Source organism: Acartia tonsa, chromosome 1 (assembly GCF_053477335.1).
Source record: "Acartia tonsa isolate MP-2025a chromosome 1, ASM5347733v1, whole genome shotgun sequence".
NCBI lineage: Eukaryota > Metazoa > Arthropoda > Copepoda > Calanoida > Acartiidae > Acartia > Acartia tonsa.
The window spans coordinates 44,433,464-44,461,119 of record NC_137260.1 but is presented as its reverse complement, the minus strand read 5'-3'; the positions used below and the strand labels follow the sequence as shown (position 1 = coordinate 44,461,119).

At 33.3% G+C, this 27,656-nt stretch overlaps 1 protein-coding gene across 5 annotated transcripts; it reads right to left on the bottom strand.

The window, feature by feature from the left end:
* Positions 1-215: 215 nt before the first annotated feature.
* Positions 216-26,049, bottom strand: LOC145321237 (uncharacterized). 5 transcript variants are annotated; one of them, XM_080162869.1, is made up of 5 exons: positions 26,001-26,049; positions 10,332-10,699; positions 4,994-5,759; positions 4,629-4,703; positions 216-2,169 (listed from the first exon to the last, which is right to left on the bottom strand). In XM_080162869.1, the coding sequence occupies exons 2-5, from the start codon at positions 10,521-10,523 to the stop codon at positions 1,700-1,702; spliced, it is 1,503 nt and encodes a 500-aa protein (XP_080018995.1). In that variant the 5' UTR covers positions 10,524-10,699; positions 26,001-26,049; the 3' UTR covers positions 216-1,699. The 5 variants fall into 5 exon arrangements, with proteins under 5 accessions (XP_080018995.1, XP_080018994.1, XP_080018991.1 ...); XM_080162868.1 differs by lacking the exon at positions 26,001-26,049 and adding an exon at positions 18,826-19,015; XM_080162865.1 differs by lacking the exon at positions 26,001-26,049 and adding an exon at positions 18,826-18,942 and having other exon boundaries at positions 216-2,873.
* Between the last annotated feature and the right edge of the window lie 1,607 nt (positions 26,050-27,656).

The following is a 27,656-nucleotide window of genomic DNA, read 5'->3' as shown; positions in this document are numbered from 1 at the left end:
TACGTGTTGCTTTAACAAATAGAAACAATGTACTGTAAAGCTGTACACTTATGGACTACCGTAGACAAAATATCCAGGAAAATGTAGATTGCATAATGAAGTGGTTCTGGGTTTATATTTAAAATCCCTCGCATTTTTTTGTGGGCTGTATCAAATGCATTACCGACAAACCATAAAACTATAATTCAGCATTGCGAAAAGAAAGAAAAGAAAAGTTTGAACTACAAAATTTATATTTTTACAAAAATCACAAAATAATCTAAAGAACACAATGTAAAAAATAATAATAATAAGGCTGGCACATAAATTAATAATCAGTTCAAGATTTATTAATAATAAACATTATTTTGATTTATATATAAGCTGCAAAATTATTATATTTGGCTTATTTTTTGAAAAAATATTTTTGTGTTTGATATGACTAGTGACTATATATAACATAAATTAAATATAAATGAAGGATGTTATTATAAGACGAGAAAAATGCCAAAAATATGTAATGCCCTTTATCCCAATGTTGTGTCAAAAAAAAAAACACAAACAAGATAAAAAAAATTATTTTTGATATTATTTTAGAGATAATATTCGTTGTTAAAGCTCAAAAACTCGTAAAAAAGTTTTTTTTATATTGGTATTTCTTTTCATATTAAAGCTCTAAGACCATGCAGTTGTGGGCAGAATATCCTATTTTGCAATTGTAACACTTAAGCCACCCCCTTCCTCGTAAAAAAAAGATTTTGTGATTCTGTTAGGAAAAGTGCCAGAAGAATTTAAAATTTAGGTGTAGGGAGGAGGTATGAGTGTCCCAAATGCAAAAGAAAGGATTCTATCCAGTTTTGTTAAGAGTTATAGGTTCACATATAAAGAAATAGATTTTTATATTAATTTTTATATATAAAACCATATAGCTCTAATAATGCCGATAGTATTTACAATAATATACATTATTACATATTATAAATCATACATAGTATTGCATTAGGTTCTAATATAATTCATTTTAAATAATAGTGAAATAACTGTTAGAAAACAAAACTAAAATGCTTGGTATAAATTAATGAGAATTGATTTTATTTGGTATTGGAAAATTTACAAATATTTTTTAGGAAAATATGAAAAAGTTGAAATTTCTGTTTTTTTTTGTACATTTTCTTTGTTTAAATTCAATATTCAGTCGTTTATAAATTTAGTTACAAATTATACATAATTCTATACAGGTGGAAACTTTACAAAAATGAGTTTCAAAAAAATATAAGTACATTTTTGGAAACTTTCAACAAAATGGCACCAATTGTTCAGCATTCACAGAGAACAGTTTTCCTTACAAAAATGATTGTCAGGTCAACAACTCTTATTTTTACATGATAAAAATAATCTATATAGGAACATGCTTTTGTACAAAAATTTTAACAAGGCACATAAAGGTTTACCAATGATCACATAATTGTAATATTTACATATTTTTAGAGACTAATTTCAATTTTTATACATTTTTGATTGTTGAAAGCCTTGTTTGTGGCATAATTTGGGTTTTTAAAGACCATTAACGGAGAAATTTAACAAAATAAATTTTAGTTTTTAAAATATATAATGGCCCACTAAGACATGTCGGTAAAGAATATTACATAAATTACAATTAGTTGATACATACATAATTATTAAATATATAACGTTTTATTATTCTATTCTATAGTTGAGGTCAGTGCATGAGACCTGGAAATGGAGAAATTGACGGCATGGATGGTACTGAAGTAGGGGCCAACGGACTGCTTGCTCCATGCAGCGGACTGCTGGAGGTTAACAGAGGACTGCTGGAGGTTACCATAGGACTAGACGTTGTCAGAGCAGCCGTGGTCTTGTTCATACACTTTTCCATGTGTCCTTTCAGGACATCCCTACGTTTGAACTTCCTTCCGCAAAGCCTGCAAGGATACGAGGCTGTTATGCCGCACTCATACCTCTGATGGCGGACCAGGGTGGCCTGGTGCAGGTAGGAGCGGCCACACCGCTGGCAGGCGTACTTGTTCGTCACCGGATCCTTGCCGTCCTGGCCTGGTGTGCCACCGGCCATCAGGCTGTTATTGCCCATGCCGGATTTATCCGCGGATATGTCCAGCCGGAGTGAGCTTAGGGAGTTGTCCAGCGATGGAAAGGTTGGTCCCACACCATCTGATAATTGAAAATAATTTAATTATTAAGAAGACTAGGTAAATATCATCTATAAACATAACAATTAACTGACTAGTTCTATTTAAATCACTAAGGTTACGATTTTCAACAAGCATTGCATTTTGAGCAAATAAATAATAATTATGAGCAAATTAATTTACAATTTCTTGAGCATCTAATTTCTAAATTGAGCAATAAATTATCTTAAACAGTATTAACAAGAGGACTAGAGTTGGAGGTGTGATTAGTCATTGTGTTGGGTAATATCACGTTGTGAATCTTTTTCATATGGACCTTCAGGTGGTCCGTCCGCTTAAATATTTGGCCGCAAGTTTTACACGGATGAGGTACGAATCTGCCCTGATGTTGGTGGCGTACGTGCCGTAACAGTGTACACTTAAGGTTAAAGACTCGCGCACACATGGCGCACTGAAATTTTGTGCCCTCCGGCGTTTGGCACATTGTAAATACAGAATCCGTGTTAGTTATCCGCTTCAGCCGTGTCGGCGAGGCCAACTCTCCGCCACCGCCGTGACTGGTCGGGCTGTGACTGATGTTGTTGTTGTTGTTAGTTGGACCCGTGGGCGTCAAGCTCACGCCCCCGCCGCTGACCGACAGTATGTGTAGCGGGGGAGGAGAGATATTGTGTCCCCCTGGGGCGGGGGCTGGCCAGCCCCTTCCCTCTGGGCCAACGCTGCTCCCATCTGAAACAAGAGAGGATCTTGTCACAGTCTTTTTTTTGGATATCATGGCAAATTGTTTTACTTTTTGCTGGTGGCGGGAGATTGTGTAAAACTAATATTTTTTTCTCAAAAATGTAACCCCGCAAAAAAATGTTTAGAAAGTGAAAAAAAGTGACAATTTCCTCTCTTGTCTCAGGAGCAACTTTAGGGGTTTTCCTATAAACCATGTTATCAAATTAATCAGGAAAATAGAAAAAAATATGTAGCAAAATTATTTTTTAAAAATATGATTACTTTGAAAACATAGTTTTACCTCTCCCCCGCCAATTTTAAAGAAATGATTATTTGGACGCAGTATAAAAGTTAATTTTATGTAAAATACATTTTTTAAAAATCTCTTTACAGTGTTTGTTTAAAAGAGATTAAATGGCTGGGGGAGAAATTTCTCCTTAATTTTTTTGCAACTGCAATCAAATAATCATTTCCAAAAGCTGTCTTGTTTGTATAAAAGCATGAAAAAATATGATATTGTAAAGCAGAAAAAATATTGAAAAGACTGTTCACTGTTAGATCCAACTCTTGTCTCAGATTGTGTGGACCACAGATTATTATTTAAAAGGGGACCATTCACGAACAAAAACTATTCATGAAAAGTCCCCTTTATAAAAGTATATTTTTTTCTAAAATATACTTAGTTCTATTGCAAACAACTAACAACAACAAAAAACATCAACAAAACATCAAAGCAGATTCGTATAATTTTATTAAAAGAATGTTAAATAGATGAGATTTTGTTAAAAAAATTTATTTCTATGTAAAAGATTCACACATGAGTTAGTAATTTTGAGCCATTCTTAAAAATCACGAAACCTTACACAGCCCAGACAAAAAAATGCAAGAAAGAATTTATTTTTAGAAAATGTCCTAGACAAGTTCAAACAAATTGAGCACAAAAATATTAAAAAATCTTAACTAATTTAAAATTCAACTGTACAGAAAAATGCATTTCTTACACTTTAGTAAGATATAAGAAAAAAAGGATATCAAATATTTTTGTAATGACTTAGAAACCTCTACCTAATGCTTAAAAATGGGCAGCTTGTCTGTGTAATGAAATTTTCTTTAAAAATTCAGGAAATTTAAAAGTGAACTTAAATCACATTCCTTTGACTGCTACAGGTCTTTGACTGGGACCTTTTTAAGAAATTTTAATAGTTAGAATCATGATGTAAAACATTACTGTTTAATGGGAGAAAATAACCCAAAAATTCACATGAATCAAATCAATTAAAATTACTTAATTTTGTCCCTATTCCTGTTTTACTCGAGGTTAGTTTTATTAGTAAGATGCACACAAAAACAAAAACACATGGACATTAAGATTTAGAAATACAAGTAGAAAACAGCTTTAGAGACAAACATTTTTATAAACTTTTAGGGAAAAAAAGAAAATGCGGGGAGAAAATCAATTAAATCTGGGAGTAAATATTTGTCTGCAAAGGTTTATTATTATTAATACTATTTTTCAAAACTTTATGCTTGTCTTTAAAAAATTCTGGGACCATGGAAAGAAAACGAAGTAGCGGGTTTCGTCGTTTTTATACTTTTTATTTTAGGTGAGTTTAGGTAATTCTTAATGATTTCCTCGCTGGGTTAGAGCCCCTTGCAGTTGGTATAAATAGAGGAAAAGCTTCCGTGAAAATACGGCGAAACCCACTACTTCGTTTTCTTCCTCGATCAGAATTCTGGACAGGTATATGGATATGAATTTTCTACCTGTAATTGAATCCTCATCTTCGTTTGCTCCCATCTCCTCGCCTGTCCAGGGGTTGATAAATCCAATTGCTGGCACTAAAATGAGGAATATATTTTTACAATTTAATCCTTAAAAATCAATGCTTTTCGGCAGATCTACTTTGAATTCATAATTTATGCAACTTGTCGACTATCGAGTCTACAGTGATAGAACAATAAAAGATTGTTTAAAATTCTTCAACTTCAGAGAAGAGTTTGGTAACATGATCTGTTCTTGTCCACCCCAACCCCTCCACCTCCCATATAACTTGCTTAACCTTATAAGAAACATAATTTAAAGCATATAGCAATTGCATTTTGATAGGACATCAAGTGCAAAAACATACCTGCTCTTTCAGCAAGCTCCTTATTGCTCATAGCCTCCTCCTCACTGTCCATTCCATTCTCCTTATCAGCAATGTCATCATCATCGCCGTTCTTTGTGTTGTCCGGATCCTCGTCAATCTTCAGCACGTCAGAATCAGATTCATAGTTATTGTTTGGCGCGGCCAGCAGAGAGTTTCCTGAGCTCATGATGTTCTGCGATTTGGGAGTCACTTTCGAGTTTTTGGACAGCAAGTCTTTTTTCACAGAAAGACCTTCACTTTTTGTCTCGCCTGCCTTCATGGGAGATTGGTTCACTTTTTTGCGCTTGGTAGGAGGTGGGTGTTGTGCGACCTGTCTGGCGGCGAAGGCAAGATGTTCGTGCAGGTCAAACATACCGGGCATGGCTGTTACTGGTGTGTCTACCATGTGCGCCAGCCTGGCCGCCAGAATACCTCCAGAAATTGAGTCCACCATGTTGTTATTTTTCTTTCGACCATTTTCTGTTTTGAAAGAATTTAGGGGTGGAGGAATATTGGGGATGTTTAGAGGTGGCGGGGAAGAGTGCATTTCTGCGACCCGTTCCAGCTTCTGTTTGCTGGCACCCTCGGCAAGTCCGCGTACCTGTAAAGTCTCGGCCGTCTGTATGAATGATGACAGCATGTGCTGGGGAACATTGGCCTCTCCCTTGTACATGTACTCTATCAAGGATTTCAGGTTGTCAAAGTCGACTCCGTTCAGGACAACAACAGGATGCTTGTCCAACATGTACGTAGATTTGAACAGGGACTAAAAATAAAAAATAAATACATTGGGTCTTATAATATCAGCCTTTTAGAAATAAAAAAAAAACACGAAACCTAAGTTTAGTTTGTATCAAAATAGAAATCGATATTTCAAGTCGCGCAATTTGAAGTTTTTTTAATGAAGGATTTCCTGTACATAATATTTTTGTTTGTACAAAATTAAAAGCGGCCCAGTGAAAAGGAGAAAAGGAAAAAAAGGGGAGTGGGGTAGAGAAAGGAACATAGTTATCATTCTGTAGAGGCCGCGCAACCCCGGCCCGGTCAACTAGGTTCAACTGGTAGAATAATAAACAAAAGTGGAAGGTGTACTTGGCTTTTTTGTAACGGGAAGGGACTGGATTAGATAAGAAGGGGAGTGAATGAAAATTCTCAATTTTTCTATAAATACAAAAGTAGGGAAAGTCAGTAAATGAGGGGCGCGGAGGTCCCTAACCTGGTTGAGAAAGGAGCTGTTCTGTGTGGCATAAGCAAAATTAAATTCTACCTAAAGTTGCGCCGGAAAATACTCATTAGTCAGTCCTCTCTTTCCCTCCTATCTATCTATTCTTTCTTATGCTTTCCCCATGCATGTCTCCGATGTATACTCTGGGAGGAGACGCGCTCTCAAGCGTTTCAACTTAAAATTGCGTACATCTACCTATCTAGCTTTATCTTACAATTTCCCCCTCTCACAACCTTAAGGTTTTGTATTAAAGGGTGTACCTTCCAAGAAAATGAAAATAAATCCTTTTTTAAAAGAATGCTTTAAAGAAAAAGTTAAATAACTTATAATAAATACATTTTAAGATTTATTATTAAAATCATTTTGTGTAAATATTAAGCCCTGGTTTTAAAGTTGAGATTATTAGAAACTAGCATGAGTTGCATCTTGTCTGAGCCTCCTTTACCCCACCTCCCCCCACTTTTTTGCCTGCTCCCATACCTAATCCATTTCCTTCCCACATGGGAGAGTTGCCCTCTCTAGGTTGTCACCCCCTAGGGACCACTAATATCTTCCCCTTTGACTTGTCTATTCCCCATAAATTGCTGCAGACATTCTTACCCCCCACGCCCTTTTATCATCTCAAAGGCCAGGTACCTTTTTCTTGATATTTTACATTCCCCATGAAAAGGCAGCAAGGTGTACCAGGTATCCAATCCATGCAACAGGCCAGCCAGCCTGGCAGCTGCTCTAGGTTGATGTGTCCGCCAATACATACAAAACAAGGCACATAAACCTGCTTTCCTTTTCTTATAGCCCCCCTCCCCTCCTCCTAAGAAACCTATTATATAAAATACCCATCTAGGCTAGGCATACTTGTAGCTGGGCTGGTCACAAGGTTTATATCCAGGTCAAACTAGATTCATGGATCTTTACAATTTCTTACTCCCTTTTCTTTACATGTATAAAATTACAAGAAGAGAGATAAAAAGCTAGACATAATTTCCCATGAATCATGGTACATTTTTAAAATTTATGTTGGCATAATTTCAGCTGTAATCTACTTGCAGAGGAAAGATAAGATTTAAACTTGAAGACAGCCAATATTTGTAGAAAACAAATAAGGTTAATGACGCAGGTTGACAAAAATTTGGTCCAAGGTTTAATTTTAATTATATGCCTCACTTATTAAAAAAAGGTTTTAAAGTTTAGATTTAAACAGAATTTGGTCTTCAAAAATGTAGTTATTTTTTTATATTGAACTGTCCCGTATTTTTTCGGCTTTACTTTAAATATTGTTGGAAAATGGAGGAAATGTTGAAAATGGTTAATTTGATTAACATTTAAAGTGTTTAGCAAGAATTTTTGAAGTGATTTGAAAAGTGGCAATTACCCCCTCCCCCCCTCTATTAATCTTGCATATGTGCTACAAAGAGAGTTTTGAATAAGAATAATAGAAATCTATCCCAATCTAAAATTGATGTATGTGAAATCTAAACACAGAGTATGGGAAATATTGACTCTACATCAAAATCTGATGGTTATTACACAACCCTTATCTAGTTTTCAGCAAAGGGGAATATTTAATACAATAATGTATTATTTGGGGGAAGATCTACATAATTTTTCAAATTTTCCTATAAACTGTCTCAAATAAAATATAAACTTAATTTGAAAATATAAGAACCAGGAAATAAAGAAGGCGATAAAAAAAATTACGGATCAATTGGAGAAGGATAAGGGATTATGACCCCGATTAATGAGACACGGCCAAATTAGAACAAGGAAATAGGGGCTATTATTGTCCTCATTCTAATTGTTATTAATCCTTTAACTTTATGATCATGTGAAAATTATACATTTTAAGTAGCCTAGTCATAAAAATTAAAATAGTAGCTACAGAGAAGGAGGGGGGCGGGTGGGTAATTCACCCCTCCACTTTCTTTTCTTGCTACTAAAACAAAGATTTCCCTGGACCTATAAGAAGCTTTACTGTAATGAAGAACCATATCGTTCCACCAATTAGTGACGCCTTAAACTAAAGACACATAGACAGATTTCCTGTTACTTATATATAAAGGGGGGGGGCGAAAGTGACACTTTTTGAAACCAAAACTAATAGTCAACAAAGGAACTCAACTAAAAAAAGAGTTACAGGTCTGAGATTTTGCATGGCAGTTGCTTTATAGGGGTACAATATGGAACTGTGAAGAAACGGCGGCGCAACCGCCGAAAACCGCCGTTTCCCGCCGAATTTTTTTTGCCTTTTCTCGGCGGTTTTCGGCGGTTGCGCCGCCGTTTCTTCACAGTTCCATATTGTACCCCTTTAAAGCAACTGCCATGCAAAATGTCAGACCTGTAACTCTTTTTTTTAGTTGAGTTCCTTTGACTTTTAGTTTTGGTTTCAAAAAGTGTCACTTTCGCCCCCCCCCTTTGAATCAAATATTAATCCTATTGAACCTGTTACATAAAATGGATTTAATAAAATTTTCTTATCTCTCTGCTGAGGCAAATGAAAAGTAGCGAGGTGTTAGGATTGTGGTCTTTGAACCTTATTCATTCTATTTACATTTTAAAATCAAAATAATAAAATTTCCATTTATGATTTTCAATCCTCTAATAAAATGTCTGTTTATAAAAGATCTCCAAAGTTGTTTGTCCCGGCGAGTTTTATTTTTCCAGAAGTTTCATATGAGTCTATGGTACGCCCCCTCCCCCCCCCCCCCCCCCCGAAGGGGATCATTAAAATAACCCTTGTTAAATACATATGTTGATCGTTAAAAAAAAAACTAGAACGCGGGTTCAATCCTTATTTATTTTAATGCCAATTTGATAAGGTTTTGTTTACTTTAGAAAAGTACGTGTAGCATGTATGCAACTTGGCTCAACTTTAGAATATGGATTATGCGTGTTTACAACTATGCTTTGAATTTTAAGGGATATTTCTATGAAAAAGATTTTATTAACATAAGTAAAATATTTATGACAATATACCTAAATACTTCTTATTGACCTCTTATTTAAGACTTACGGAAAAATATAATTTTATCAATTTATTTTAAGACCAACCCTATTCTAACCATTTAAACTTAGCAAAGATATCAAATTTCTAGCCTTAGTGTCAATTAACATGAGATAGGGTCAGTCAAAATGGTAATTTTTCTAAAAAAAATATCACCATTATGCTAATCCATTCCAACAGAACAATGATATTTTATCATATTTATGAAAATGTTTTCTTTAACTGGTGACTGCGCTCCTAGCACATATGTTATGTAAAGGGATAGAAAAATAGCCGAAAACCGGCCAAAGACCTAATGTTAGTAAAATACAGTTGCCTTAAAGCTCCCGTGAGCTATGTGAAACTGAAAAATGGAGATATTGAATCGATTCAGTAGTTCGCGAGATTTTAAGGTACAAACAAAAATTTTATTTAATAAAAGAATACCATATTAATAAAAACTTTCTCTTGGTCGGAAGCAAAGACGGAAGTATATAAAGCTGTATAAAAATATTAAAATACCAAAAGTACTTCCTATTTCCTATATTATGACAATAATAAAATAACTTTCTCTCTGTATATATATGATGCTAGCTAGCTACAGGTTGTGGAATTTAGATAAAATTGTTTGTCCAGGAAGCGGATACATATTTTCAATTCAAGGACATTTTGTTCTATTTTCATATTATCATCTAAAGGATTATATTTTTGTGTTTAATATAACATACAAACATGCGATATTAAACTCAATATGTGTGAGTGTATTTCATTGATTTATGCTAGTAAAAAAAAAATCCCAATTTTACCAAATTATTGATTTGTCTTTAATGTGTAAAAGTGTTGCTGTTACATGAAATAGATCACAAGCAGGGAAATAGGAATAGGTTAATGGTGGATTAATCCCCACCGCCCTCATAATTATAACAAAATGATACTTCTCATTGAAAGACTAGATTATTATAGAAATATTTTAGAAAATGTTTCTTAGTTAAATCCAAATCTAAAACCCCCTCCCCCCAATCCCAAGAATTTAAAGCTAACTAATGGTAGGACAAGTTTATAAGACTTTTTGTACAATACATTGTCTCCTTTGATCATAAGGGAAACAAAAAGTTTATATAAATGTAACTTACCCTAAAGTAGGGAGAACAGGCGGAGAGAATAATCCTATGGGCCCTGATGAGCTGACCCTCCGCGGACAGAGTCACATCCACCAGGCTCTCCTCCTCGAGCAGGGTGTCCATCACGTTGATGATGGTCGTCTGGTGGTTGTTCCATTTCAGGCAGTACTCCTGCGACATCTGCGAGGTCGGGGAGCTCGACATCCTGGGCTCTGCCTCCCCCTCTTCCGGTTGGCTTGTGGCACACAGGATAGGTTAGTTGTCACGTGTGGGGCAAAGTTTCTTTTGTAAATTTTTGGGCATCAAAGTGTAATTTTATGTGAGGGCTTTGTTTGTTATTTTGTTACAGCCGCGCCTGGACCAGCGATGAGAGATAGTATCTGAAAATATATGAAGCATTAAAATGTTGTAAAGGCTCATTTATTTGTCTTACACTGCAGGGATCTAAAGGGATAAAACAATGGCAGATAAACTGATTTACATCCCCAATTATGATACGCAAAATTTTTCCTTCTGAAGATAACAATTAGTTACCGAAACGTTTTAACACTCAACTTTTTAAACCAACCAATCATAATTCCCCAGGGTTATTAATCGAATAAGTAAAATACTTTAGGGACTAGTGTAATAAACAGCCCAATGTCCCCTCCCTCCCTGCTTTCAATATACAGATGCTCTAAATCTTTAAATATAAAGATTTTTTTGTAGGAAATAAAAGAGGGGGGGAAAGTTGAAATGATAACCAAAATTTAAACACCTGGCTTTCTCATCCTTCCTCCACCCCTTTTTTAAAGTCATATTCACACCTTCACTCCACCCCCCCCCCCCTACACATTACTGTCTATTAAACAATATTCATTTATTTATCTCTCTATCCATCCCCCCCTCATACCCTCCTATGTATATACTTAATGTACATATGCATAAATAAAACCTTCACTCCGAGAGAACCTAAAATTCTTTGACTTTCTTTGTTAATACTTGGCTTATATCCCCCATCAGCCCCCCCCCTAATATGTCTCTGTAAAGCATATAAGACATGTGCCCCCCTATATTATACAAGCTTAATATCTTGCTTATGTGGATCTTCAAATCCATATGTTAGTATCAAGGTTCAAAATAAATCTTTTTCAACAAATGTACAATACATTTGTAAACTTTTTAAAAATATCCAAAAATATTAAATTAGGGGGGGGGGGGTTTGATTTTGCTAAATTTACGTATAATAATCTTTTAAATAGGAGATCTATTCATTAAAATTGGATGACTTAAAGTACGTAGATAAAACTCCACATATGTTATCTAGAATATAAAATCCAAGAACCCAAATTAGTCAAGTACAAAGGGCAACTTTTCAGAGGAAAATTTCTTATAAGATTATCTTGTAAATTATACAAAAGATAATGCGTCATGGCCTTTTTTTCACCAATTCTTCTAAACTTTTGGATTATTTTAATATTTTCTTATTCTACCAAAGCAATTACGTAAGTTTTCAGTATGGCTGAAAAATCGGTTCTATTCCAGCGGATATTAATCGGTTTCGAAGCCATACTGGAATTTATAGGTTGTTTAATAAAATAAAGTGAAACTTGGATAAAAAATAAAATGGAATAATTATTTATTATTATATTAAAAGTTGGATGTATATTCACAAACGCATTTCATATTTGCAAAAAGACAGCACAATAAAAATCAATTATTTTTTTTTTTTTGGGGGGGGGGTTGATGATAAAAATATATATAAAATGTGCGGAAGAGATTGTACATTATGAAGCACACATATGTGTCCTCCTCATATATGTATAATCTAAAAGATACATAAATTTTAGTTTGTCTCTGGTATCACAGCAGGGAGGGAAGGGACAATAGCTATAAATTACACTGGTACCCAAAGTATTATAATCAATGTTTCTAATTGGTTAGCTGAAAAACTTTGGATACTTTTGAATACCCTATACAAAACTTTTCTACAGTAGGGGTAATTTTATAATGATTAGGTATGTACATCAATTATCAGTTTATCCTACATTATCTTATCCCTTAAACTGTTTTTAACCTATTTTTTTATCATATTTTAAAAATATACTATGACACCAGTAGAATCAGACTGCAGAGCCCAAATTTGAATTAAGTACCCAATAAACTTTTTTGGGGGGATTTAAAAATCAATTTTATATGTTGCTGTGATCATTTTGATGGAAGCAAAAGCATTTTTTAGTTTGGGGTTAAATTGTTTCTTACAGAACAATTTGATGTGATTCAGATTATATCAATACAATAATAAAAACTCTACTCTGTTCGATGCAAATAATTTTTTTCTAAAACAATAATTTATATAGAAGAAATTTAACATTAAAATAAAACATATTATTCTGAAGTCTGAACCAATTAAAAGTCTCGTTTCATTTCAGTTTTTTACAATTAAAAAAAGAGTGTTTTCACAAAGTAACTTATTTCCAATGTAGTTAAATAATTTTTATTTAATTAAAATGAAAAGAATGAAAACTATACACATAAAAGATACATGCTTTTTAAAAACATTTAAAAAGATAAGTTTGAATAATCTTATATTTTATCATATTTGTATATGTGACAAAAAAAAATTTGTTGTATTGCGTAAACGTTTGTTGTCATCTTTCACTATTTAACCCTTTACAGCCAATTTTTTTGTGTTTTAAATAAGTGATGGAAAACAAGCACGATAAAGTTAATTCATTGATATATTGTAAAGAATTAAGTTTTTAATGAATTAATTTAGATGAAATCAAAAGGCCTAATTTTACTCTATACCAGAATACTATATATATGAAGCAAACCACTCTAAAAGCTACGAATTTTACCCAAATAAAAAAAGACCTTTTGCTCTGATCAAAAAAGACCACAGCAACAGTAAAATTAATTTTTAAATCCCCTCAAAAAAGTTTATTGGGGACTTAATTCAAATTTAGGCTCTGCAGTTTAATTCTACTGGTGTCATAGTATATTTTTGATATATGTTTTAAAAATAGGTTAAAAACAGTTTAAGACTGGGTATCATATCACACATAAACACACACACACAACATAATAAATAAACCAGTTTACTAAATATTTACATCAACTAATTTTTCCAATATCATGATGCTTCAAATATAATATGCCACAGCCACTTGTGGAATTGGGAAGCGTGTTCAAAATTTTGATAATAATCATTGGGGGGGGGGGGGGGGGGGAGTAGCCCATTGGGGAATAATTGTTAACATAATTCTTGACTGAAAAACTATGTGGGTCCAATATTTAATTGATACCATCAGCATTTTCAACGCGACAAACATCAACTTGAGAAAATAAATTTTTTCCCACATTTTCATAATATTTTGTTGTCATTTATGTATTTTCATGATATACATCTTAATGTTGGATATTATTATTCAAAAACCAAATAACTCTTTCCCCCCCCAAAAAAACATAATGATATTCCCCCCCAAATCATTAATTATTTGAGAAATCCAAAATTTAGTGTACGTGAAGCCAAGCACTATATGTACTTGTTGAGTAAATTGATATATTATTATTATTGCGTTAAATGTTTGTAAGAAGAGGGGCCTGATATACTCTGAGAGCATACAATAGACGTAGTAAAATAAACGGAGAAAAGTAAAATAAATGGAGAAAAGAAATATAAATAAAAAACCTACCGAAGCAAAATTTCGGAAAATAAATTAAAAGTATTCTAGCAGTAAAAAGTCGAGCTAAAAAGTATTAAACGAGTTAAAATAAGTACTCCTCTATTTTTCTATTACGTTTTATTTTGAAGCAGCAGTTTGCCTTGCTTAGTAAATATGAACCATACTTAACACTTGAAATAGAGCATGACCTAGATTAACAACATACACACACAGCAAGCTTAGCATAGCTCATCATCTCTTTGTAAGCAATATATTTACACCATTATTCATTTAGACAGAGGTTTCCCTAAAAGTGCCTGTTGATCACTGCACCCCCCCCCCCCATATATTAGAAATAATTTTAAAAAACGAGATTGGGGGGGAGGGTAATATTTGCGTTTGTTTGTTTATTTCTTTGGAGCAGGTTAGGTTAGATTGTTTTTGGTACTGGGTAGCCCCGCAGCACGTTAGGGCAACGCACGTATAAACCCCGCAGGGGTTATAAATAAAACTAAACCCCCCTTGTTTAAATTTATTGCAAAATTCTGGGGGATGGGGGCAGTGATTAATCTTGTGGAAAAGCCCCATTTAGACAGTTCAGGGGGGGGGGGGGCAAAAACAATACAAAGTTGAGTTTTAAAAGTCAAGGAGAAAAAACAATAAGGATAACACAAAGAAGTGTAGCCATACTAACTTCAATTTTAGAGAAGCTGCGTAAAAATCCTAAGCCTACCAGATTACGAAATTTAACCCCTCAAACTTTTTTGAGCAACTTCCTGGCTAAACCATGCAAATCCATGCAAAATGTTGTGAATATTGAATACTAATAATAAGATTATACTTTTTACAAAGAAAAACAACTAAGGAAGGATTAAGTGTAACCATACAATGGCTTGTGTGTATGTGTGTGTGTGTATGCCTAGGTAGGCAGTATTGCTGCCTGCTAGGTTCTGGTATCAGGTTACACCTGCAGTAATTAGATCTAACTCAGGGTTTCATCATACAACCAACATGGAATAATTATTATTAAAGGCAAGTATATTATAAATTCATATTACAGGTGCAATATTCATGGATTAAGTTCCTACCATACAGAATTGCATGTGCACAACATATGGACCAAGTAAGGATCTGACAATGGACGGTAAATTTATATAAATCCTTAATAAGGTTAGCCCTTTTATTTATAAAAATCATTGGTTCAAATGTTTTGACACTACATATTAGTCTGGAACCAGTTAATCAAAACTACCCACAATTTTTTATTTTGGAGTCAACGAATAAGATTACGTGGTTATAAAAATGTGGGTACCCTCTCTTTAGGTCTTAATTTTAACAACATCAAATACAAATTTTTGTAGTATTTTAATATTAGAAAATTTAACTATTGAAGAAATAATCTTTCTTTGTTAACCTATCCTTACATCCCTAATTATGGAAAATAATTTTTACTGCAAAATAACCTAAATCAAAAAAAAGGACTTTACTAAAAATAAAAACTTTTTTCATCAAAATGTGAATAAATCGAGGATATAATATGATTTAAAGTTGTATGTCATGCTTTTTTTTTCATTGTATTACAATTGATATTATGGATCGATGTAAAAGATGTAAAACACCTGTGAAAAACTGAACCATAGCTGGTAGAATATCATTTCAATAGAATATAATAAATGAATAATATTATTTATTCAATTAATTAAATGTACTATAATAATTTAGATTTTTTATCAAAATATTAGGACAATTTTTACAAAAAAAAAACAGAAAAGTAATATACAGTAAAGATTTACTTTTTTAGATAATGTGTGCTATATTTTTTATGTGGGATCATGGAAAGAAAACGAAGTAGCGGGTTTCGTCAAATTTTCACAGTAGCTTTTGATTGGTTATTATAGGTTAGGTAAATGTTAATGATTGTCCCGCAGGGTTAGAGCCCCCCTACTTCGTTTTCTTTCCATGATCCATTTATGTTTTGTAATTTATGTATTTTAATAAAATGAAGTAGCTTCATAATAAGTTTAATTTTATATTATCAAAACTCTTTAATTACCAATTCAAATACGGTAATTTAAGTTATTGAAAATTAATAAAGAAATGAACTCCAAAGATAAGAAAATTTTAAGATAACTACATTATTCTGTTTACTTTTCTTTAAGCATTCATTTATAATAGTTTAATATATACAAGATTACACGTTAAATACACAGAATAAAACTTATTAAAACACTTGGTTTAATTATAATATTTTTAGACGGTCTAAAATCTTAATATTAAATTTCTATGAATTATATGTACACTGCACTGGTCATTAAACAATTAAGTTCTACTTATGAACAGCAAATATGACGTTTACTGATAAAATTTTTCATTTAATAGGTAGTTAATATTAAGTGTATAAATGGTTGTACATTAATTTAAACTTTCCCTCCCCATAGACCAAATTCATATTAAATTTTGAGTAAAACAATCGAAGTAAGTTGCCATTTTATTCAATAATTAAAATTACATAGAGCCTTATACCAAAAGCCAAAGTGTAGATATTGGTTTCTGGTATCATGAAATGGTTTTATCAACTTCAACTAAAATATTCAAACTCTTTACCTTATTTTGTTATTGTTTGTTTAGTTAATCACAAGTGTAGCAAGCAGCCCCTCCCTCCTCTGATGCGAAAAAGAAAATGAAACAAATACAAAACCAAGGGTCCCAGATTTGAAAATGGAAATGCACCACCTTTTGTAAATTTGTGGGGGAGGGGAAAGGAAAAAGGGAAGGGGGGAAAATTAAAAGGGAGGGGGTGAAGGGAGTTTTAATTCCAAATGCACTACCTTTTGTAAAAAAGGGTGCCCAAATGCACTACTCTGGGAGCCCTGTACAAAACTAGGTTTTTGTGGTTTTTCTGTGTCTCCGACGAAGGTGCTAGGTTAGCTCAGCCCCCCCCCCCCCCCCCGTCTCCCCTATTAATACATTTCCTCCCATTATCTATAACCTCTGCTTCCCTTTTCTGTCTCCGACCAGTCTTGTTTCCCTTTTTATGAGGTAGGGGCACATATGTTAAAGGAGAGTAAGGGAAGGGGGAGGGTATACCACACATACACTTAGCAGACAGCGCAACAAGTTGGGGGGATACAAGTTAGAGAAGAAGGGGGAGAAGGGGCATAAAAGCAATTCCTTTCCCTAACTACAAGATAAACCCAATGGATATATTATTAAAAGGATGTTAAACCAGATTTTCATGTTCTCTAATGAAAAGAAACTCGCAGCGAGCTAAAATAACTCCCTTTACCCCATTCTCTCCTCTCCTACTAGATTAATGAACTGACCAATATACGAGTTTTATGTTGGCAACCCAAATTGACGACAACTTTTCACCTGCCATAATATCCACATATTTTCTATATCCAGTATAAAAACCTCTCTCTTTCTCTTTTTCTTTTGGTCCTATAAAATGCCTAGCTCACCCCAAAATCCTCCTCCCACATTTTGTTTCCCACTTCTCACGCCCATTTTCCATGCTGGGTGATGTGTTGTCCGTCCGTCCATGCCACATGTACAATTATGGCTACAACTCACGGAGAGGACTGGTTTCTTAGAGAGGTTTTCTATCTCTTTCCTTTCCTCCGTTGCAATAACTCTCTCTAGCTCTAGCCCTGGCTCTAGCTGCCCTTTCTCACATTTTCTCAATTGCACATATAAAAACCCCTCAAAACACACACACACATATAAAAAATCTGACAAACACATAAGCTCGCCATTTTAGTGCTTCAATTGAATTTTAACTCACCACCCTCCCTCTCCCCATCTGGTATAAGTACATGTACCTCCTTCTTGCATAACATCAAGTGCCTTTACGTACCCACTCCTCCTCCCCAAATATTCTCCGTCGGAGAAGGAGAGGCAGAGGAGAGACGACCGAACGGAGCCATTAAACCTCACAGGCTCACATGATAAATTCAAGGCAATTCATGACACAATTACTGTAATACAACAACACATATTATACATAGAGAGAGGGAACACACAGGGATTTAAAGGGATAAAACATTGACCGATTATTTGATGTACATCCTCAATGATGATATAAAAAATTACCCCTTCTGTAGATTACAATTAATGGTTGAAACGTTTGGACACTCATCTTAATAAACCAACCAATCAAATTCAAAAAAAGTTACCAAAGTTGACAAGCCAACGAATAAAAAAACGTTATTTTAAAACTTTGGAGACTAGTGTAATAAACAGCCCAATGTCCCCTCCTTTCCTGATTCAATTGGCACACATATGTATCTTAAAAATTTGTACGTTTGTCTGTCTGTATGTCCATGTGTGTGAGTGTGTGGCTGGCAGGCGCATGGCTCTATACATTAATAAATACACCAGAATTAAATCTGGATGTAGTTGACTGTACACATATGTATTATATCCAAATGAGCTGCTAGGCTGTGCCAAAGAGGCTTGATAATAGATATATTATTAATTGGATGTTATACCATATTTTCATGTTCCCTAATAAAAAAACTCTCGGGCTAAAATAACGATACCCCTGCATCCACGCCCTTTATCCCATCCATTACTCTCCTTCTAGATTAACCAACTGACCAATAAATGATAGTCATGCAAGCAACCTTATTAAACAATTTTTCCACTGTCATAATATCCAGGTATATTTTACATCCATTGGCACAATGCATGGCCCTATCTCTAGTTTGTACATCCTTATAAATTCAACATATGCAATTTTAACTCACAAAAACTTAAGGCGCAAATATTTACAGAATTTATCCGAATTTCAAAATACATTCAATATGAGGCACTTCTTTGTTTTAGGTAAAAAAAACGTAGCTGGGATAAAAACTTGCCTTTCTAACTTTAGATCCATTTTTAACCAAGAAAATATTAAACTAAAAAGGTCGACAACAAAAGTTTGCAAGTAAAGTAAACAGCTGATTTTGTTTACAAAATTTCTCCGGTCTAAAATGTCCCTTTGCTGATAAGGAAATAAAATTAATCAAAATCATTTTTAATTTTATTGTCAAATAAATCCAAATTGAACTAACACTTATTTCCAGAAAGATATAAAAAAAATTAGTTCTGTTTTTATTACAAAATATAGGGGGGACAGGCGTCTGTTGCCATTTCTCTAAAAAAAAAAAGGCGGGGACCCATCCTAAAATATGCCTACCCAAAACCAATACTACACTTTTCTGTTAATTTCTGTAAAGTATTTTTTTTTTAAACACATATAAACATTCTTCCAGCTACTTTGTTATATTCCAATACCAAAAAATGGTAATTTTTAAAGATGATAATATATAGATTTTTGTTTGAAATTTAGTTGAAATATGATACCTCTCACATTCTTGGAAAGTCAAATCAAGCTTCTCCGTTGCGTTGTATACCCCTCAGCCCCCCCCCCCCCCCCATCATTCTTATCTTCTTTCCTAAATACCATTAACCCCATTTATCAACCACCCTTATTTCTTAACTGACCCTATTTGCACTCCCCCCCCCCCTCATTACATTTCCTTATCCAAACCTCCTTCCCTCCATTCTCTCTCCCCTCACACCCCTCCGACAAAACCAAGGTCTAAAATTGGCTCCAAAAACCTTTATTTCTCCCATTTTTAGTATCCTGGCCCCTTTATCACCCTTGCTGGGATTTTTAGGCTAAAACAATGGTTCCTCAAAATTACAAAAAAAACATGGTTATTGTTTATATTCTTTTCAATTTAAAAAATTAATTTCTCGATTTTATTGCTGTCAAATGGAACAAATATGTCTAAAATTATTCAAAAGCGTAAACAGGCATTTTGCATTGATCGAATAGTAAGCTACTTTTATACTAAAAGTCGATTTTTAGCTTTTATTTATAACTTGCTTTGACAGAGTGACAGACATACGAATAAAAATATATCATTATTAAAGGAAGCATGCAAGAAATACCACGCTTTAACTGCTGAAAGACTGCCACAAGTAGACCAAATACCCCAAATTTGAAGCCTTCAGCTTCTATAACAAAAAAGTTCTAGGCATTTTAAAATGACATTTTATGTACAATGGAAATTTTGAAAGAATTGCAATGCTCATGTTCAAAACTTTAAAATTAAACTACGTGGCCTAGAAACAAAATTATAAGCTTATTTTTGTCATAAATTTAGGTTTCCAGTAACTAATTATATTTTTACAATAAAAATACCCATTTTTATAGTCAAAATCATTAAAAAAAATTAAGTTTTACTTGCGTTGTACCGAATGTACTGTAGCCAATCAGAAGGCTGAATCAGCTTAACAACCAATCACAGCTAAGCTTGTATTAGTTTACCCCTTTGTTTCCGCTATGATTTTCGTTTAAAAATGCAATTTAAATCGAATTTTTTTCATAGATTTTGACTATGAAATGTGGTGTTTTTATTGTAAAAATGTAATCAGTTACAGGCAATCTAAGTTTCTGACAAAGATAAGGTTATAATTTTATGTCTAGGCAACGTAATTTAATATTGTTTTTTCTTTTATGAGCATTGGAAATCTTTCAAAAATTCCATTGTACATAAAATGCTATTTTGAAATGCCTAGAACTTTTTTGTTATTGAAGCTGAAGGCTTATAATTTGGGGTATTGGGTCTTCTTGTGGCAGTCTTTCAGCAGTTAAAGCGTGTTATTTCTTGCAGGCGTCCTTTAATAGCAACACTACAAAATGACAAGAATTTATAATATTTTGTAGTACCATTTAAGAACAATTTTAGAGCCACCACCATTTCTGGCTAGCGTACATATGTATAAAGAATAAGGATGACAACATCTATTAATGCGAAGCTTGACAAATCAGACGGGCAGACAAACGGACATTAAATGTAAGGTAACCAAACGAGATTCTCAGCCTAATCGTTCTAGGGATCAATATTTCACAAAACCAAGCGGAAAAAAAACATTGTAAAGTTGCTTTGCTAACATATTTAACCAAAGTTACGGATAACGAACCTGCCCTAGTTACAGAAAAGCCTCGGGTTTAAAAAGATCATTCACCAATTACAATTTAACGGATAATTATTTTATTTATCCTATGATCCTAACATATATAAAGTGGTAAGTTTTTTTGTCCGTTAAGGTCTCGCAAACCAGAGCTGGATCTTTAAATCATTTTAGTGGTGAGCCAGATCATGGTGAGCCGAATTTCAGCCAATCACAGCGCGGCATTTCATAAAATGCTGTGCTCTCATTGGTGGAAAGTTGGCTCACCCCGATCTGGCTCACCACTAAAATGATTTAAAGATCCAGCTCAGAAAAACAAATTTTTCAAGAAAGCTATATAAAGGCCCTGGAGTGGATGTGGTGCATTTCATTCCTATTAGATTTGAGTCTTTATATTATTTTATGTTCTTATCCGCGGATATTAAAAAGAAACATTTTAAATTAAATCCAGTTTTTTAGCCCTGAGGGGCCGAAGGCCATGACTAACGAAACTGGTCTTAATTTTATGATTTATAATTTATTTTTCGTGAAAAATTGTCCGAAATACGATGCTCTACATGATTTTTTAGTACTACCAGTTCTAATCCTTACTGAAAATAGTTTTAAAATCTAAACCAGCTAAATAAACATGTGATAATAATATAATAATAACTAAACTGTACAAATGAATATCACTAAAAACAAAAAATAATAGTATATTGATAAGAGAATTGCACAGCACACTGCATGGTGGTGTAGAGTGGTTGTAATATGGTAAACTGATTCATACAGTCACAGTTCTCCTAGACATGTTTACCATTTGATAAGACTACATCAATTGATATATAATTACATGAATGTTGCACCACATACTTATGTACTCTAATAAAGTGATACTTTCAGCTTGCTAAAATAACGGTTTATCCTTCCCCATTCAAGCCCGTTATTCCATCCGCACCTATCCTACTGTATAATCGAACTGACCAATAATTAGGGTCCATATTAGCAAGCTAAATTGACGAAAATTTTCACCCTGTCAATATATCCATGTATTCTATATCCATTGTAAAATGCTTGCTTGCTTATCAATATCATTGACAATACCATTAAAAGGTTCGGCAACATTTGGCTGGAGAGATAACAAAAAATGGAAAACCAATATACATTAGTTTCTGTAATATGACGAATGTATGTAATTTGGAGCAAAGATATTCTAAAATTTCTAACTCTAATCAATAGCCAATCCAAATGCAAAAGAAGAAGAAAAAATGAATGACGACCAGATGAAACTTCCCTGAAAATTAGTAGAACCTAATTGATTAGCAAGATTCTTAAGTTAACTTCAAAACATTGTAGCCCTTCAATTTAGAATTTTATATATTTTATTGTAATTATACAAAATAAATTCCAAAACAAGATTAGCTCTCATGAAAACTTATGCCCTCTTGAAATGAAAGAATATTTTAAGCCAATTAATATCGCCGAAGAAATGGAAAATTAAATTGAGTGGGACTGACAGACAGACAAACTTTATAGAAACCATTGTTTTGAAAGTCCCTGGGACCAAACAAATATAAAATAAAATTTTATTTTTAGAAAAAGTAATATAAAAAATTATATGCATTTTTTTTCAAAAAGCATATCAAATGGTATCTAACAAATTGTTGATAAATTTATGACACATATTTAATATAATTATGATAACAGAATTTGTATTTAAGGTTTATCAAAAGTTTTATTAAACTTTAATTTGAACCAAATTGTTGAATTAACAATTTTTTTTGAATGGAAGAAGAGGGCAATAAGTGATAAATTTTCCACCCCCGATTAAAAATATCAAGCTAGCAATGACAATAGATTTATAATTACTTGGATCTTACACCAGATTATTATGTACTTAGATAAAATTAAACTTGTAGCTGGTTAATAAACGATACCCCCTATCCACCCTCTTTACCCAATCCCCTCCCCTCCTAAATACTTGATAAACGAACTTACTAATAAGCAATGTTCATGTTTGCAACCTGAATGACAATTTTTCACCTTACATAATATTAACGTATATTCTATATCCATTGCAAGGACATACTAACCTACCCTAGCTATATGGTAGCTGCGCTACAAATAATGTTAATGCATAATTGCAATTATGGTATTTTATAAAAACAACATGTAAACAAATATATTTTTCTTAGCTAGGGGTAAAAAATATTTACAGAACCATGCCAATTAATATTAATATTGGCATTTCTTAAACTTTTAATACATTAAACAGGGATCTAAAGGGATAAGACAATGGCCGATAAATTGATGTTGATCCCCAATGATGATACACAAATTGCCCCGTCTGTAGATTACAATTAGAAGTTGAAACGTTTGGACACTAAATGAACCAACCAATCAAAATTTAATAAAAGTCCCCAAAGTTGTTAAGCCAACGAATAAGAACACATAGCAACTCATTGGGTTGTTAGTTTGTTTATTTATTAAATGAAAATTTTAAAATAATTATATAGTTGATATATCCCCTCCTTATTGAAAAGAATAAAATAAAACAATCACGGGACAAGTGTCAATCTTTCCTGAAAAGAAGAAAAAAAATCATCCAGAGAATTCTTTGACAAGGACAGACAGACAGACCGACACAGAGACGGGCATACATCCTATCTCTTTGTCATAAGAATAAAATTCAAGCATAATTTAACAAATATGCAAGGAATGTAAAGATTCAAATAAAGAAACTCTCCCGCCCAAAAATTACAAGATATAAAATACAAAAGAAATGAGTGGTTTAAGAATTAATAGTTATTTCTCGCATCGTATTATAAACGGCTTTCCGCGGATATAGAATGTACAATTATGAGATTAAAACTAGTTTTTTTAGCCCCGAGGTGACGAAGTCACCGGCTAAAAAAACTAGTTTTAATCTTATGATTGTACATTTCTATATTCGTAGAAAGCTGGATATAATACGATGCTAGACATAGTTTTTTCGTATGGATGAGAACCGGTTCCTATCCACCGGATTCGAATGAATACGAGAAAATACTTTTTATTCGCCATTTTTTGTACTAAAACATTAGAAAATATACTGGTTTTTATTTAGAAAGATGATTGCTTTTTATACTACTCTAAACTACACTTTCAAAGGTGTTAAGTAAAAGTTATAAGTACAAAAAAAAACATTGATGCTATTAAAATACAATTTAAATTAATATTCCAAACCCGCCCAACTAATTTTTTACTGGCATATAATGGATAATTAAGGCAACTTGTTAAAAGTTGATTTACACGAAAACCAAATATTTAGGTGAGCTATACTAGCATACTAGCTAGTATACTTTAACATTAACACATTGATATAGATAGGTTTAAAATTAATCAAGAAAGGTTTCTTTAATTCCATCACAGAAACCAATATTCCATTAGAGAGTGTCAGAAATAAATGTTTATCAAACTTTTTTTGCTTACATTGTCAAGGAAAGTATCTTTATTCAAGTTTATGGTTTTACATTCTATATATAAACTTTGCAATCAGAGGAGCTACCTTATAAATGAGTTTGTCATTTTTTGATTATATAATGTTGTTACGCTGTCTAAAAATTGTATTGAACAGTTGCAGTAATCAATATGCAAAGTTTGAAATCGATAGGAAAACTCCTGACATGACCAAACAACGACTAAAGCCATCCGTTATAGACAGATAGACCTACTATAATAATTGAAAAGCTGCGCTTAAAAGTAATGATTAGAAAAAAATTTAAATAGAAAAAGTCTCAAAGAAACTTAATCCACTTGCATTTAAGGGACATTTGGCTGTTTATTACACTAGTCCCCAAAGTTTTATAGTAACGTTTTTTTATTCATTGCCTTACAACTTTGCAGACACATATTGATTTTTAAGTGGTTGGTTCATTAAGTTGAGTGTACAAACGTTTTAACTACTAGTTGTAATCTACAGAAAGGCTATTTTTGTATACAATTATCATTAGTGATATGCATCAATTTATCGGCCATTGTCTTATCCCTTTAGATCCCTGATTTCATTTAGCACCATCTCATTTGCAAGGATTCTGGGAAATGGATTTTTCCATACTCGGGAAATTAAAACCAAGAACACAAAAACCAAAATATTTTCAAAGTTGCGCAGCTGGATAAATACTTTGGTGAAACAAGGATAGTATACTTACATTAGTTGCGAAGTTCGCATAAATATGTTTTATTCTTTTATATAAAGAATAAGGTTTTTTCTCTCTGAAGCCTCAGATTCAATAACTACTGAACCGATTGGGTTCTCTATATTATGTAAGCTATACATAGGCCCTTTGTTGGTTTTAGGCAATTCTTTTTTCAGATTAATGTCTTTAGATGATTTTAATCTTTTTTTTACCCCTCTCTACCTCTTCAAATACGGAGACCTCAGAGGTAAGGGGCGAAGTCACTAATTGGATATATAGAATAAATAAAACCATACCATAAAAATCAAGTTTTCTAATCGTTTTCTATTTCAAATTTTTTTGGTATACTAGCGGATGCGGTCCTAGCATCTAGGGGCTCTGTATTCAAGGGGCAGAAAGGGACTTAAATCTAAAAATGAAATAGCCTAAACTCATAACGGGACCTGTGTAAAGATTCCATTAAAAAGAGAGCTCAATCGGTTCAGTAGTTGTTGATAACTTAAGCTTCAAAAATAAAACCCTTTAAATAATACCTTATATGATAGGATACTTACATATTTTTTATCACAAATAAATTTAACTGTTATTTACAATATACAACTAAGGATTTTTTATCATTAAAATATTTCACAAGGAAAATATATCCTGTAAATAACACGCTGTTAAAAAAACCACACAAGAAGTAAAACTTAAAAAGCATTGCATATAAAAACACACAAAGCTTTCTCAAAGATTTTTGTGTACACTTGCATATATATATGTATATGTAATAATATATTTGTAAGTTTTAAGAAAATTTGGCTATTAAGCTTTAGCTTTATTTTTTTTTGATTATAATAAGGATTCTTAAATATCTTTTGTAAAGATTTGTTTATTACATGGTTTCAAAAGGTAAAAATTATAATTACCTTTAAGGTTCTTGTGTGTTTGGGTTGTATAGGTGCGCGGTATACCTGATTACTGGCACATAGAAACTCATGCATACCCACCCAGCCAGCCAGGTACAGCCAGGGAGGCCGGTCAACCTGCCAGCAGGCTCTTACATACACACGTACAAACACACACACACACCCACACAATCACAAACAAAAGCACCAAGGGTTCTAAAATAGTGTTGATAAACAGGGATCTAAAGGGATAATTCAATGTCCGACAAATTGATGTACATCCCCAATGATGATACACAAAATTACCCCAATTGTAGTTTACAATTATTGGTTGGACACTCTACTGAATGAACCAATCAATCAAAATTCAATGAAAGTCCCCAAAGTAATTAAGTCGACGAATACGAAAACGTTATTATAAAAACTTTGGGGACTAGTGTAATAAACGGCCTGGTTCATAAAGGAGGATTTGGGGAAAGGATAGTTACCGAGGGATAGGACAATAGGACTTTTTACCCCAATAGTAAGAATACAGTGAAATTTTCCTGTGTTATATGGAAACGTGTATACAGATTAAAAGAAACCCTGAATGTATTATATTCTCTTCTTCCATGGGACAAAAAGGTGGGGGTTTTCCAAGATTTTTAAGATGAAGAAAGGAGAAGGGGTATAAACCTTTGCATGGGGCCATTAATGAAGGTTTTTCAACTTTACAGTGGCTTTCTACTTATTTATTACATTTTACACAACACATATAACAAACACACACACAGTCACACGCATACACATACCCAAGGTTTTACCCATCTTCATACCAGGGAAGAAGGGAATATAATTCTGTTTATTACACAGGTACCCAAAGTTTTCAAACAGGTTTTCTTATTCACTGGATTAAAAACTTTGGATACTTTTATTAAACCTTGAATGGTTGGTGTCCAAACTTTTCAATCAATGATTTTAATCTACAAAACTGGTAATGTTATTTACCATAATTGGCGATGTAAATCAATTTATCGTCCATTATTGTCTTATCCCTTATGATCCCTGCGAAATACTAAAGTCACCTTATTTCCCCCCCTTACATAAAAAGTGCCTTAATCAAGAAATTATTTTAATGAATGTGAAATCCCTAACGCGATTCATTAATTTTATTGGAGTTAGGCTCTTCAGTGATTTATTATTTACCTATAAAGATAGCCTATAGAGGACGGTATACACCAAGAGATTTTATTTTGGTGTATCTCAGTACCTAATCTTGCTTAATGATGTGTATGATTTTAAGCCCAAACGCCCCTTGGACAACCTTTTGATTGCATGATCATTGTCTGGAAGACCTAGCTGTGCATTGTATTGCGTTGTGTTTGTTTTGGGCCAAGGAATTCCCCCTACTTTAACTATTTATGTCGCGCAGCTTACAAAGCTGCAGGAATCATTTTTAATGTCTTTAGTTATGACGAAGTGTCACCCTCCCGACAACGAGCGGATGTACTACGTGTTACGCCACAGTCTCGGATTATGTATAATTGTATGTCGATCCAGTAATGTAGGTCTCGCATAAGCTTAGTACAGCTTCTGGCAGGTTTTGGGCATTTTTTCGTATTTTGACACACCATATCATTATCCATAGCCTCTTTAAAATAGCCATAAGTAGTATCGCTACTAAAGGATTAGATTGTT